The sequence below is a fragment of the Bidens hawaiensis genome, unplaced genomic scaffold (assembly GCF_021521415.1).
Source record: "Bidens hawaiensis isolate Kalapana, Puna unplaced genomic scaffold, B.hawaiensis_p1.1 tig00020521_1, whole genome shotgun sequence".
Lineage (NCBI taxonomy): Eukaryota > Viridiplantae > Streptophyta > Magnoliopsida > Asterales > Asteraceae > Bidens > Bidens hawaiensis.
The window spans coordinates 138,788-155,001 of NW_027493138.1; the positions used below are offsets into that span (position 1 = coordinate 138,788).

General features: G+C 37.6%; 2 protein-coding genes across 2 annotated transcripts; both read right to left on the reverse strand.

The window, feature by feature from the left end:
- Window positions 1-8,740: 8,740 nt before the first annotated feature.
- On the reverse strand, window positions 8,741-13,572 carry LOC143561001 (tRNA N(3)-methylcytidine methyltransferase trm141-like). The gene is made up of 10 exons (XM_077049167.1): window positions 13,495-13,572; window positions 11,539-11,706; window positions 11,242-11,319; window positions 10,693-10,797; window positions 10,283-10,390; window positions 10,103-10,174; window positions 9,851-9,901; window positions 9,678-9,740; window positions 8,967-9,091; window positions 8,741-8,888 (listed from the first exon to the last, which is right to left on the reverse strand). The coding sequence occupies exons 1-10, from the start codon at window positions 13,570-13,572 to the stop codon at window positions 8,855-8,857; spliced, it is 882 nt and encodes a 293-aa protein (XP_076905282.1). The 3' UTR covers window positions 8,741-8,854.
- Window positions 13,573-14,059: 487 nt separating this feature from the next.
- On the reverse strand, window positions 14,060-15,401 carry LOC143560994 (uncharacterized). The gene is made up of 2 exons (XM_077049162.1): window positions 15,272-15,401; window positions 14,060-14,434 (listed from the first exon to the last, which is right to left on the reverse strand). The coding sequence occupies exon 2, from the start codon at window positions 14,430-14,432 to the stop codon at window positions 14,199-14,201; it is 234 nt and encodes a 77-aa protein (XP_076905277.1). The 5' UTR covers window positions 14,433-14,434; window positions 15,272-15,401; the 3' UTR covers window positions 14,060-14,198.
- Between the last annotated feature and the right edge of the window lie 813 nt (window positions 15,402-16,214).

A 16,214-nucleotide genomic window follows, 5' to 3' on the forward strand; every position in this document is an offset into this window, starting at 1 on the left:
GCCGTTTTTCCTTTAAAGTTAACGTTTGTATACACGTTTAGTCTTGAAACTTGAACCTAGAATAGATCGAGTATAAACGAAACATAAAGTTGTAAACTTGATGATAAATATGAATGAAATGAACCCGAAAATGGAAACGGCTCGATTAAATGAACCCTTGAAACTAGTATTGAACGTTTTAGCTTAAAGGTCCAACCTTTATGTATTTTCAGACCGAACCTTATTCAAAAACGACCATGGGAATGTTCACGGGAGTGGTTATCATCATATCAAAGGATTAAAGGCTGAACAGAGAGGTCTATTGGGTTAAAATCAAAACCCGACGCTAACTGTAGATAACTTCGCCAATTACATTCGCGTGTATATAAGTTCGCTCATATAAGTTCGCTTGGTAATAAGATCGCTTAAACACTAAGTTCGCCGAGCCATAAGTTCGCTGAACCTTAAGTTCGCCGAGCCTTAAGTTCGCTGAACCTTAAGTTCGCTGAACCCTAAATTCGCTTAAGTTAAGTGCGGTAACGCCTCAGACTTAAATCGTTATGAGGAATGAGTTAACGAATTAGGAAATAAATTAAAATCCTAATGGAAATGTGTTAAGACAGTTAATGGAAATAAAATTTTTCCAAGCTGACCTGGCAGCTTAACCCCAGCCAGGTGCTCTGCCCCTTGGACCCCGCTAGGGGCTGCCGCCCCTAGAACCCCGTTGCCAGGGGCGCTGCCCCCGGACCCCTGTTCGTTGTGGGTAATAATTGAACTAGGAAGACGCTATGGGTAGTGATAGTTGATTGATACGTGTAATTGTTATATAGTTAGTCGTGCACAGCTCAAGAAAGGGATTACGATTAACGGCGAACGTAACCGACTTCATGTGAGTTTCTAGCCCCATTCCTTGTTATGTTTTCGGGGCTGTGTGCATACTCGATGTGATTAGTTAATACACTTATCCTAAGTGATAAGTGTATGCCATATATGTATTATGTGAAATGTATGAATGCTTTCTTGTCGGTACATGAACGATCTTCGGAATTGCATGTACTGCCAGGTAATGGTTTGATGTTGTATGTATGTTCTAAGATGAGGATTGAATGATGTATGTATGTATGAAACTTACGATTATGTATATAGAAAAGTATGCTATGGAAATGTAGAAGAAAGGGTGACCGGACCCTAATAATATCCGAGGATGAAGGGTGACCGGACCCTAATAATATCCGAGGATGGAGGGTATCAGACCCTAATAATATCCGAGGATGAAGGGTGACCGGACCCTAATAATATCCGAGGATGGAGGGTACCGGTCCCTAATAATATCCGAGGATGAAGGGTGACCGGACCCTAATAATATCCGAGGTATGTAGGGCGAATGCTCTTTATAACGTAAGGCTAGTTATGATTATGTATGATGAATGATGGACGGGTTAAGTATGTAATGCGTACCTTCGGGCACGTACAAGTGTATGTAAAGTAAGTTATGTGATTAACTAGAACTCACTCAGCGTAGCTGACTTTTAGTATGCACGCAGGCAAATAGGTTGAGGCAGCTCGCGTGATTGAAGACGCATGTCATGGAATCAAAGATACTGGCATCTCGAAGAAATGTTGTGATGTTTTAAAAGACTATGTTTTTTTTAAATGACTTTAAATGTTTTATAAGACAAGATTTGAAGGTTATGTAAGATAATATGGTTGAAGTTTTATATTCCGCGTAAAGTTTTAATTAACTCAGATATTTAGAACTGCGTTTATGAGTAAATCCAACACCAAAGTAGGGCTACCGGTAACGGGGCCTTACAACACATTTTTTATTAGATTTCTAACTTTATTTTAATTTCTAACTTATAAAGTTCGAGGGCTTCTTTGTAATTATATCATTCTTTTCTAAGTCTAGGGACCTTTCTGTCATTCTTTCAAACTTCCAACTCGTCCCAGTCCCTTAACGAATGGGGTTCATAACGAATGAGGTTCATAACGAATGAACCCATTCGTTACTTCATAACGAACTGACTATTATAACGAACTGGACCTTATAAAGAACGGGTCATCATCATAACGAATTGGACCATAACGAACTGGTTATCATCATAACGAATTGGACTTAACGAACTGGGGCTAGTTCGTCATTCTTTCATTAACGAATCAATTCACGAATTAAGGCTAGTTCGTTAAGCCTCCGTTAACAAATTAGGGTTAGGTCAGAGAATGTCAGAAACATTCTCTGACTTCCCTTACCTCGTACCCACCTTTTCCGGCGCCGTCATCGTCGGAAAACCGGGATCTTGCCGGAAAAGCGATATCTCGCTTGTTTCACCATCTTTTTCACCATTTTTCGTCCCGTTCGATCCAGATCTGAGCTAGGGTGACCCCTAAGCTCATCTTTTGACTGGTTTATACCCGATTTCATCAGGATCTCGTGACTTTAACGGTTTAGGGTGTCGGCTCGTCGTTTCGCGACTAGATCTAGCGGGTTTGGATCCATACAAATACATACTATCATTACCTCGGGTCGGGATCGGTTGTTCTTGGTGATTTCGGCTAGAGAGAGAAAGTAGGATGAGAGAGAGCTAAGTGTGTCTTTGGGTGGTGTATGGAATATGTTAAATGAATGGATTATTGAGTAATTATTGTTTATATACTATGGGTCATGGGCTTGAGCCCATGGTCTATCTTCCTTCCTTTTTAATCCAAGTCCATTACCCATATCTCTTTAATTATTTATCTACTAATCCAAGTAAATTTATCCACCGTAAGTAAATAATATATTTACTATTATTTTTAGAAATTTTGGGATGTTACATACGTACGAAGACATGGTATTGACTATGAAGAAGTATTTGCACCAGTAGATAGAATCGAACACGTTCATCTACTACTCGCACTAGCTGCACATGAAGGATGGACTATTCATCACCTCGACGTCAAGACAACATTCTTGCATGGTGAATTAAACGAAGAAGTATATGTCGAACAACCTGAAGGTTTCATGAAAGGTATGAATGTCCCACAAAACTTTTGGGGTGAAGGAGTGAGACATGCGGTGTATGTGCTAAACCACACACCAAAAAAGGCCCTTGAAAACATAACACCATATGAAGCAAAGTCAGGGCGAAAGCCGAATTTAAAACACTTGAGAGTGTTCGGCTGTTTGGCTCACGCAAAGATTCCTGCAGTAAATTTAAGGAAACTTGATGATAGAATTGAAAGAACCATTTATTTGGGTTATATAACCGATATGCTTTACTTCCTTGTTCGGTACCCAAATAAATGGTTCTTTCACTTCTATCATCAAGTTTCCTTAAATTTACTGCATGAATCTTTGCATGAGCCAAACAGCCGAACACTCTCAAGTGTTTTAAATTTGGCTTTCGCCCTGGCATTGATTCATATGGTGTTATGTTTTCAAGGGCCTTTGTTGGTGTGTGGTTTAGCACATACACTTCATGTCTCACTCCTTCACCCCAAAAGTTTTGTGGGACATTCATACCTTTTAATAGGCACCGTGTAGTTCCGATCACGGTCCTGTTCTTGCGTTCTACCACTCCACTATGTTGTGGAGTGTAAGGGGCTGTGAGTTGTCGTAGTATACCATTTCTTTCACAAAATGTCTTGAACTCTTTTGAGGTAAACTCTCTTCCTCTGTCGGTTCTTAAGGTCTTAATCTTATGACCTGTTTCGACTTAAACTACTTCTTTGAACTTAACGAAAAAGTTCAATGCTTCAACCTTAGGCTTTATGATATACGCCCACATATATCGAGAGTAATCATCCACCAATAAAAACACATATTTGTTACCAGATTGTGTTGTTGGTGAGATTGGTCCACGTAGGTCACCGTAGACTAATTCGAGCGGTCGCTTTGCTCGAAAGTGTGTTTGAGCTGGAAATGAGTGGCGTGTTTGTTTTCCAGCTAGACATATATCACATACTTGGGGCTAATGGGTAAAATCTAGCACACCCTTGGCCATATTTTTTTTAACAATCATTTTAATGGACTGGAATCCAATGTGTCCGAGTCTTGCATGCCACAACATTGATGTCTCGTTAGCTTTTGTAAGAAAGCACATTGATTTTCCCATATCAAGCTTTACTTTGTAGAGACGATTTTGTGATATTTCCACTTTCATCAGGAGATCACCAGAGTCATCATATATCCATAAACACTCATTCTTTATTCGTATATCACACCCATTTTCAGTAGCTTGTCCCAAGCTCAAAATGTTATTTCGAAGACCGTGTATGTAATATACGTCGGTGACCGTCTTTTCTTCACCATTATTGAAATTTACTCGTATTGAGCCTTTCCCTCTTATCTTCACATGCGAACCATCTCCGAATTTTACTTCTCCATTAATGTCTTCATTTAATTCATAGAAATGGGATTTAATGCCTGTCATATGGTTGCTTGCTCCGTTGTCTAAGTACCATATATCTTTATTACTTGGCTCGGCTTCGGATTTTCTTGGTGTTATCTTTTCTTCATTGAGGAAAATCGCATCTTCCTGTTTGGAGCTACAGCTAGCTAACAAGAGAGTTTTTATTACTTGTTCTGTTTGAACAATATTGGCTTCTTCTTTATTCTTGGACTTTTGACACTCAGATGCGTAATGACCAAGTTCATTACATTGGTAGCACTTTATTTGACTTTTGTATTTATACTTTGACTGGTCCTTTCGATCATTTGACGATGATCTTTGACCTCCACGGTCATGTCTAAATGGCCTTCCATGCCCACGGCTCTTTCCACGGCCGTTGTAGTTATTCCGATTTTGTCCTTGCTTAGGACGATGACCAGCTTGTTGTTTATTCATTCCTTGCGAGCGAGTAAACAACAGTTTACTATCCTTCATACTCGAGTCTTCTTTTTCCTTTGATTCGTTCTTCATATGCTTTAAGTCTCCCTATGGCTTCTTCCAACTTCATGTTGTCAACATCGTAGGATTGTTCGATTGTTGCAACGATATGAATAAAACGATCTGGCATGGAGTCAAGGAGTTTCCTGACCATGTCAGATTCAGCTATTGTTGCACCAAGCGTTAAGGCTTTGGAGACTAGCCCGTTTAATTTTCCTGAAAAATCATCGATGGTTTCTCCATCTTTCATCTTTAATGACTCAAACTCAACCCTTAGAGTTGAGAGTCATGCCTTTTTTACTCTTTCAACACCCATATTCCTTACTTTGATTGCTTCCCATATTTCTGTAGCTTGCGTATATTGGGCTACTTGTAGTACCACGTCTTCTGGCAGTACTTGATAAAGGTAGGCTATTGCCATGTTGTTCTTTTTTGTCAACAAATTTTCCTTCTTCTGGTTCAATGGCTTCCCATAATCCATGAACGTTAAAAATTGCTTTAATTTTTACTGCCCATATTGTATAGTTCGTGGAATTTAATATGGGACATTGGAATGATAACGACGTGTTATCCCTTGGGTGGTTGGGTTGGCTATTCTGACTTGTAGAGGTTTCTTGTCCACTAGACATCATGCGATCTTCTCTTTAATTTCTATAAACGGGTCGGCTTGCTATCGGTTCTTCGATGCAAAATTCAAATTAAACAAAACTTTCCCTTTTTGGTACTAGTTTTTTTTCTAAAAAAATTTTAATTCTCTAGATTTATTTTTTAAAACTAAACTTTGTTTTAAAAAAGTGTTGTCGAGATTTCTTATTAGAAAATTAAAATTTGTTTAATAAATTTAATAAAGTCTTTTGACTTTCCCTTGTTCACACCACGTTTCCAAAACAACTTTCTGGTCTTTCTTTTTCTCTGGTTCCACGCTGCCACAACCGGTCTTGAATCAAAATGGAGCCGTTCTCTTCGTCTCCTTTAATCGCTCGTCTAGCGATCTTCCCTCTTCGTAATCGCGCCACTTGCGATATACACCGGTATCCTTGATATGATGTTCAGGCTTCAACGATATCTGCAAGGTTATGAAATCCACAGTCACTTCGATTTCGGAACCGGTAAGAGCTTTTCTCTGTTATCAATTTTAGGGTTAGTATAATTGATCAAGAAACACAAACTTCTTCTCTGTTTCTTCATGCACCAATTTGATAACAAATTTTTATCGATAAACAATAATATGAACACACAATAATATGGAAACGATTTCTTTATTAACCTGAATGTGTTTGTTATGAATTACAATTAACCAGGGAGGGGTATTTATACCCTTCAGTGACGGTTATTACCGGAGACGATTACTCCAACGGTTACTTCGGCAAGGGACGTGACGTTTCATAAAACGTCGCATCGGTTCTATGTATTGTTTTTACATTTTGTACACAAACTATCACCTAATTACAATTATGGCACTAAACTATACTAACGGTATTTTCTAACATAGTTTACTAAACATTAATAAACTTAACAGGGTCGATGATTAACTAACATGCCATTTTATCCTACTATCCCATCCGGTTACTGCTACACAAGTGGTCCAAATCTTTATGGATGTTGTCTATAAGCTAGCTACATGGATGCCTAAATTCCATTGTATCAAACAGAGATCCCATATTTTGCAGTAATTTCTGGCAAGATTTCATGAGATTATTGGAAACTACCTTGTCTGTTTCAACAACCTATCTCCCTCAGTTAGATGGGCAAACTTAGGCACTTAACAGGTGTTTGGAATCTTACCTGAGATACATGACTATTCATCAACCATTGCAGCCGGAGAATTGGGTACCGTTGGCTCAGTTGTGGTACAAAACACACCACTCATCAATCAAAATGACTCCTTATTTGGAGTCAACCCTACTTTACATATTCCATTTATCCCAGGTGACACACAAGTGGTAGTAGTTAAGAACTTTGATCACAAAGACAGATATGATCAAGCACTTGAAAGGCAATCTAGAAGTGGCCAGAAACAAAATGAAACAACAAGCAGACACCAATGAAACTGAACAATCTTTTACACCTTGTAACTGGGTTTATCTTGAACTACAACCATATGTCCAAAGTTCACTAAAATCCCACAAACAAAACAAGTTAGCTCCTAGATATTGTGGGCCATTCTTGATCATTGAGAAAATTGGATCCGTGTCATACAAAATAGATTTATCCCAAACTTCCCAAATTCATTCAACATTTCATGTTTCCCTATTGAAAGCAGCCAAAGGTCCAGTCACTCAAATCCACCCTTTGCCAACCACACCAAGATTTAGCTTTTATCCAAGAGCAATCATTGACAGGCAAATGGTTCGTCGAGGACACCGTGCAGCCTTAAACCTTTTGGTTCATTGGGAAGGTTTACCATTAACATAGGCCACATAGGAATTTGCATAAGATTTCAAACTACGTATCCCATCCTTTAGTCTTTTAGGACAAAAACTGTTGAAGAAGGGGAGTATTGCTTCATCTAATAAATAGAAGGGCTAGAATAGTTAATAAAAAGTCAAAAGAACTAAAATTATAATAGTTTCATATTAGAGGGCTGATTGTGTAATAGTTGTAACGCTTGTAACAGTTGGTGGTTAAATGTTAGTTGGAACCGAGCTAACAAGGAGGCTTGGATTTGTTGAACTATTCTCTGTCTCTTTTGTTTCTCTCAATCTAATCCTAACAGCTATTGGAAGTCATCTTAAGGGTCTCCAGATGCGACCGAGTTATGCTTACACTTACTTCCGAGTCAACTTTTAGAAGTCATCTTAAAGGTCTTTGTGACAGATATCTCTATGAATATGAAATGCATCTTAACTTGACATTAACATTCAAATATGTAAGCAAATATACATAACTGGCTAACTGAACCCGTGTATTATACAGGTTTTTATAATAAGAGATAGCATATAATAATTTATACCTGAAGTCTACAGCTTTCAAAAATTATTACTAAAGTGGTTACATGTTATATATTCATATAAAAGGCTGAAGAACGTTTTTAAATTAATGTTGATATGACGATATTATTTCTCTTAACGTCATGAAAGATTTTTTTGTAACTCAAGCATACACAAATGGATATCAAGTAACTCAAACTTATACAATCCCCACATCAATGGCTTTTCAAAACTAACATCATCACCTTTTGAGTCATTTTCAATTAATAACAAAGCAACACGCTTATCATACATCACTGCTGCTTCTAGAAGAATGTCAAGATCTTCATCTACGTCCTAAAAATATATGTTTTTCCATTGTTTATGAATTCAATCAGCATTAGCGGACGCCTTTTCATCAAATCAATGAGGTAATATTTGTAGAACACACCCGCTTGTACTGCTAACAATAAGTGCATGCGTGTTCTGCTTCAAGTGATAAATGTCACCAATCTGGTGTGTAAAAAAGGTGGTTTTTGGATCTTGCATGCATGTCATGGTTCGTTATTCCTAAAATATGAGTGTATGGTCAAAAAGACAGCCGAAAAGGTTTTGAATGTCTGGACAACCATAAGCCGAAATCTTTGAAAAGTCAAAAGGGCTTTTAATTTTAAAATATGAAAATTTCAAGGGTTTGTTTGTGAAAATAAACACGGTTACCAAACTATCTATATCTCTATATGAAATTATGAAGTAACCCTCTCTAAATGATAATAGCACGGGTTGAAGAATTACCATAGTAGATGCAGTCCAAAGGATTGTTTGACCGGAACATATAGTATTTTCTTATTCTACAAAACAACTGCAATCAACAATCAATATAAAGTTTCATGAGCCATTAAATGCTTTTAAGTGTTGTGAAATGATGTTTTGTTTTGCCGTATGCTTCTCTTCTAGCTGACCTCTCAGATGTGTCATCAAATAAACTTTCCCAAGACTCACATAGATGGATACCAAACTGTTTATTAAAAGCAAAACTGCAATTTGGTGTCGTTAATACAGCGTGACGATTTTGTTATGTAAAGTGCACGTACACCATCATGGTCGCCTAAAAACAGCTCGTATCCAGCGCCTTAAATATAAGAAATAGTGATTTAGATAGCATTAATCCATTCGAAAATAGAAGAAACTTTTAAGATTAAAAAAATACCTATGCATGGTAATATTTCGAGCTCTGTTTATAATTTCTCTGTTGTATGTATTCACATCCACTACAACAAATCCAGCTCTTTCAAATAACTCGGACAACAAATCTTCAGAGAAGTAGAACGAACACTGCAGATATACATATTTGATAATAACAATAAGATTACATGGTTGTTCATAAAAAACAATAAGATTATGCTAACTATGGGTGTTTGCGGTTTGGTTAACCTCTCAAAGTTAACCTCATATGCGGTTTGACCAAAAAACCTCAACCTAAGACTAATATCATTTAGCATATAATCTCTGTGGTCAATATAAAAAAATTGTATTTATGATTTCACCCTATAAACAATTAGCAATATAAGCTAAGGAAAACTGTAATACAAAAAAAATTGACGACGTGTTCGAAAGCAAGTGAAAAAAAGAGGGAATTTAGTGAAATATTTTAATTTCAACGCAGCATAATGAGCTGGGTTGAAGGAATTCTATCTAACCATCTTATAGATAGTTTCATTAAATCAAAAAACTCATATAAAACTCAAGCCGTAAATGAAGGTTTATTTCTATAATACAAAATTATTTAATACTTCATTTTATTTTATTTTTTGTATGAGCTGGGTCACCCACCGCATGGTGGTTTTTTAACAACTCCGGTGATGAGATGAAATAAATAATTAATTAAATATAGAGCAAAAGTCAGCCAAATACTTCTTACAGTGCCATCTCCACGAAAATAAAAGTTCTCACTGATAACTTGATTTTTGTTCATCAGCATTACCTGCAAGGGTCATGAAACTATGGTAAAAAGCTCATCCCTTATTGCTGATGGAAATTTGGTAATTTGAAAGGTGTGTAAACTAATAAGATATTATAAGGTCGGAAGCTCGCTTGAGCATAATCCCCAATAGCATAATCCCGAAAAAGAACATAACCATCAGGCTGCATTTTATAAAAATTAATACAAATTAACAATTTTGAAAAATACAAAGGTTCAAACCGCCAAACCGGTTCGTTTTAGCTGACCCAAACAACCTAGCTGTTTTGATTTCCATTTTCTAAAAAGGCCATATTCCTTCGGTTGGGGTGGTTTGGCACGTTTTGACAGTTTATGAACACCAAAAAAAGTGTTGTGAGAGTGACCTTTAATACATGTCGAAGGTTTTGTATCACGGTTGGCATCTTCTCAGGAGAAACCGCAGATGATGTAAACACCTGCTTACAAAATAATAAGTGCTCATCAAGATTTTCTAAAATTGTTAAGAGCCCACAATAAAAATAGATTATGACAACCATGATCTTGTAAAGTCCACCCAGGCTTACCAATGTGACAATATCGACAGATGCAGGCATAATATGATCACAAAGATTTTCTTCAGCAATATTGCAAGAAAAAACATTAATTTGATCTTTGACAAAATTTGGATGTGACTGCATTTGTATAAGATCCAAAGTTAGTAACATATGTAAGCGAATCAGATCAGAACAGGCCTACAAATTACCTCTTAAATTGTTTTTATTCAAATATTTATATTGTTACTAGAAATTTAGAATAACGTCGTTTCTGTAATCATAACTAACACGTTACTTATTTAGTTATCTATAACCTTTTTATAAAGATAGACAAAAGTGTATTGAGGGACAACCGAATGGACCTCAACCGTTTGGATCCATATAATAAAAATGACGAATCACCTAGTCACTATAGCTACCTCCAGATAGAGCAAAGATACCTTAACAAGTGTGATTGCATGATGTGAGAAATCACAAGCATGAATATAATGTTGAGGATACTTCTTGGCGAGAGGAAATATTGTGTTGCCAGCTCCACAACCTGCCTGCACACCATGATCAAGTTTTAGTTATGATCAAGCAAAAAACTGTGTTTCCAGAAAGGCGTATTCGAACATATTTTTAACTTTCTGCCACTAAAACCCCACGGAGAATGCTTTCTTTAACTATGAACCTTGCAACAGATCCTTCCTGCAGTGCAAACGAACCGAACCGGCTCATTTCGAGCTCTTTTTCTACAGCTCAAGTTTGGCTCGTGAGCCTTTTTTTAAGTTTAAGCTCGGCTTGATTATTATTTAATAATTAAATTATGTACATTTTTAATTATCTTTACATACTTTGAGAAAAAACTTAATGAGCCTAAGCTCGAGCTTGGTTATGTAGTGTGAAATGAATACATAGAACTATAGAAGTCAAAAAAAGTTAAAAATAAGAAAGGCTCATTTATCGATCCGATCTCGAGTCGTAGTAGAATGAAATATGAATGTGACCTCTAAGATGATCTTTGGATTATCGTGAGAAAAGTATTGGCCCCAATCCTTGTCCAGGTAATGTCGATCCTTGAAAAACTGCAATTACTTGATTCAATGAATTACTGAATTAAAAGAGGTAAGTAAACGCACATATAACACAAGTAATGACTGTCTGTTTGCATCAACACTAAACTAACTCTGATAATCTAAAGGTTAACTTTCATAAACATAATAAGGCTGAAATGAATTAATTACGGCATTTAGGTTGAGAATCGAGCTCATAATTATGGAAAGAAAGAAAGAAAGAAGCGATACCTTGTTTTGATGGCGTTGGTAAAAGTTATCCCAGTGCTTTCTTCTACTGGACTCTTCCTCCACGTCAAACCCTAATCTTACGGCGGTGGGACGTCGTCTACGAACGGCACTGAAATGGCGGGAAGACTGACCACCGCCATGGAAAACTTCTGCCCGGAGTGGATTTGGCTAAAGATGTGCGTCAACGGCTAAGGGACAGTTTAATTACCACCCCCTATACTTTGATGTATTAACTTTTTTGTTCGTGTATTATAGATTTTTTTTTTTTTTTTAACAATTGAAATCTATTTTTAATATCATAGAAACGATTTACAATGAAGTGGCAGGTAAGCGGGCAACAAGCTGCGCCGCAACCCCCTTTCGGATAGCAAACACAATCCGACTAAAAACAAAATTTCGATTCTTACGGGCTGATACGTTATTATACACAACTTTCTGAACCCTATTCAAAAGGTCCACGGCATCCGGAGCTAAGAAACCAAAAGTGTCAAAGGCGAAGGGGATAAACATGTGTTGATTCTCCAAACAAGCTCTCTCGTGTTTAGCAACCTTGCCTAATGCCGCTTTCAATGCTGCCTGGCCTGCTACAAACACATTGTCCCTAATCCCAACAAAAGGGGACACTCTTGTGAGGTCGACACAAGCGTGTTTTCCCCCTACCCACCCAAAAACAAGAATATCGGTCGGTCGTAATCTAGATCTTCCTTCTTGAGGATCCGTAAGAAAGTTTACGGGGGCTTCCTTTTTAGCCGAAATTGCGGCTCGTTTAAGAACATCGCATAGAACATCCCTCACCAAATCATGCCTGCACTTAAACCCAGACAACTCTTTGCAGTGAACCGTATGCTCGCCAAAAGAATCCAAACAAACCTTACGGCAAACCGAGCACGGCTCATCTACCGAAAACAAAGGGATCATTAACCGATACTTCAGGATGGCCCGGTACTCCAAAGCCGACATATGTTGGCCCAATCCTTCAATAGGGAGAACACTTAAGAAATTTTGAGCGCGAGGAGCCCGAAGACACTCAAAACCGCTTTCTGACTAGGGGATAAATCAAATTTCATTTCCAAACGCTTGATGATTCCACTATAAAGGGCACTCGCCAAAGCATGTTGGGCTTTAGGGGGCGGTGTCTTTATTAGAGAAACCGCTAATGTCAAAATCGGGAAGTGAAATGTGCAACCGATCTATCGCACTCCCATAATCAGAGTCAAACCCATCAATACCACAACCTCGAAGAATGTGGTCTTGCAATTCCCAAGATTGCGCCCTCGAGGCCACAAACGCATAAGTAGAAACGTCTGAAGCTGAACACAAACCCAAACCTCCAAAACGAGTCGGAAGTGATGCCAACCTCCATTGAAAATCTCCAAAGAAGGCACCACCACAAACCACGATGTCCTCAATCGCCCCCCGAAGGCCATTGTCAAACACAGAAACTGCTTCCCCTACATACATAGGTTGGCATGTTCTGAGACCAAACAACAACTTTCCAACTCCCATACATGAGCGGAGCAAAAGGAGCTCGCATTGAGGGTCCCGCAAATGCGGGAGATAGCTCATCAACTCCACAGCTCGCGAAGCCCTTTTCATAGCAAGTTCACTGATGAACTCGGCATCCCGGCTAACGGCTCCCCCGAGGAGTTTCACACCTAGCACCGGTCTTCCAATCTTACAGGGAAACACCCCCTCCTGCACCTTAACCCCATACACGACGGCCAAAATACTTCAGCCAAAATAGATTAACGAGTTAATAATCACACAAAACAGTCCATCCATTCAGTGGCTTATGTTATGTGGACTGCTTTTCATCTAGTGTCCTTAATTAATCAAACATGTATAATAACTAGATTTTGTAAACTATATAGCTTTCAGAAGCTAGAGGTAAATAAACAAAATGTGGTGTTGTGTCGTAATCTATGTGGCTGGCTTAAAGTTCTTTACGAATGTAACCATCAAGCCATAATCATTTTGTTCTTTTGTCACATATAGAAGATTTGAAGTTTTCGTATGTTGTTGATCAGCGTACATTATTTTTGTGATTCGTTATTAACATGATGTCAACGATTGTGAGTCAAATGTCGCAGCAACCTTGAGCTAGATGTTAGAAAATCGAAAAAGACCAAGTTGGTCAATGGTGCTTTCAGTTACCTTGAGGCTTGGTTTGGTTGGTTTTGTTGTTGAGATAAGTCACAAATGTCTGGTAACTACAGGTTCTATTGGGTTTACTAAATATGGTCTAGTAGTCTACTTGCATGTAGAAGTCCCAAGTTCTTATTATATCATTAACAAAAGTTGAAACTTCATGCAGTATGTAGATCATCACACAGCTTGTCTTAACGTCTAGACAACAACATTCAATAACAAATAAAACATATTCAGATAAACAAAACAAAACAAAAAACCCCACAAATTCAGCAATCACATTGATCATAATTTAGTCAGATAGCTAACAAAATGCAACACACACGCACGCACACAAAAATAAATAAACGAAAAAAAGAAGCTAAAAATACAAAAAATAAAAATGAGACAAAAGTAGCAGTATGTTACTACTTTATGTAGAAACGCAGGACTTAATGAAATTCAAAAGGATGTATAGGAAACTAAAACAAAAGGCAGTGTGGTCCATATGGTTGCATCAGGGTGTACCATAATTAACCAGAAACAAGCTTTACAACAATGCAAAGGGAGTTGAGAATCATAAGAAGAACTCTTAAGTACTGGGTTGCATAAATGAAACCGATTATCTGTCCTTTGAGTGAGTTTCTTTTAACCCCAGAATATTCTTGAAAGCTCCATCCTCTTGGTGCTAGAAAACGATCCTCGTTTAATATAGCTAAAGCATTTGCGATAAGCAAACAACCCTCCAATAGAGTCCACAAACCCATCTCTTGAATGCGCGGTGACTTAAATCTGTGAACATACTTGTAACATAAGCAAATCATATTAGTTGTTATTCAGAGAATACTGTCGAGAAGCCACGTGTCACGAATCACAAGTCTTTAAGGAATATAATTCTAACGCAATGAGAAAAATTTAGTATTCTGTAAGGCCATAAGGGTGTGTTTAGTTGCAGAAAAGTGTGATTTGTAGAAACTTAACATAACTTCTGAACTTTCACAATTTTCTAGAGGGATAAAACTGAAGACATTTTTCTACAAGTAAAAACATCATATGGGAAGCCGTAGCAAATTGGGTACACCAAATAAGCTTATTTGATGTTCTACTGCTAAAGTAAAAATCTTTAAATTCTCGCACGGTGGCATTTCCATTTGGAATGCTTTCTAAACCAAAGTTACCATGAAAATAACCATCGGAGAAACTAGGGATGATATATGTAGAGGTCACTGGAGTATTCAGCTTTTTTCATTAACCATCGCTCGTATATTGTACCTAGGGATAAGTATGTACTTGATTTCGCTCGTCCAAAGACTAATTATAATTAGATAAGGGTGTTGTTATCTTTACAAAATATATGATTCAGATTGGGATACAATTTAAATCACCTAACATTAAGCGATGTGAAATTGGAATCATTCATACAGAAACGCCAAAATCATTAAGGAGTTTGCTTATGAATGCTTACTATCATAAAAGAATTGCAGAGAAATGGCTAAAATTGCAAATTTAACACAATCTATACACAAATTGAGATTGAAACCTAGAAACAAACATTTGGCAGCAACAAAATAAAAATTTACGTTTATAAGGGGTGAAATTAAAAAACCTTGGAATGAAATTAACCTGCGATTTGGATTAGACACCGACGAGAAGTGATGGATTGAGAGATCTAGGGTTTTCAGACGATGCTACAGTTTTGAGGAGAACGAAGAAAAGGAAAGGAATAGAGACACGTGACAAGAGGCTTAATACTGAATTTAATTTAAACACGTTTTTTTTACGTTTGCACGGTTTTTCAATTGATGTTATTTGGCAAACTTAATAACAAATAACTTCTTAACATAAAAGGGTTGCACGGTTCATCCTTTTCACTAACGAGGGCTAGTTTTTCTCGTTAAATTCAGTCATGTGCACCTCATGTGAGGGCAATTTAGTCTTTTTACCTCCTCATGGGTTATTTGTGTAATTGACTTAAAATTTTGGACTTTAAGTAAATAAAGGTTTTTTTCGTTTTAATTTCCATCTTCTTCCCCAAATATTCATAACCCACCATCAACACCACAACCAAACACCAGCCACCACCCATCATCATCATCTTAGATCTGACCCAGGTACTCATCATTTGAATTATTCGGGGCGGAGACACGTAACAGCCATGACACGTCACCAATCGAATTCTCGAGCTGTAACGACATCTTACAGAAGGCGGCTGTCGAGACGAGCCGAAAGTGGTACCTGCAAGTTCAGACGAAATATGTTGAACATTACTAAACAAAAACCCCATCCCCTAATCTTCCGGCACCACCGTTCAAAACCCTCATCCCCAATTCTATCGAACCAAATTTCTCAAATTTGCGATGTAACCCTAAATTAAACCCATTGATTCCATCACTTCTTCGACTCGGCCATAAGTGGAAATCAATTTGATCCAAGTTTTTTTAGGTTTAGGTACATATATAGAGAGAGTTTCAGTTGAGGGAGAGAGAAATGGGATGACGGTGCTTTGTTGCTGGTAAAAATCGAGGTGATGTCGTTGGTTGGGGTAGTTG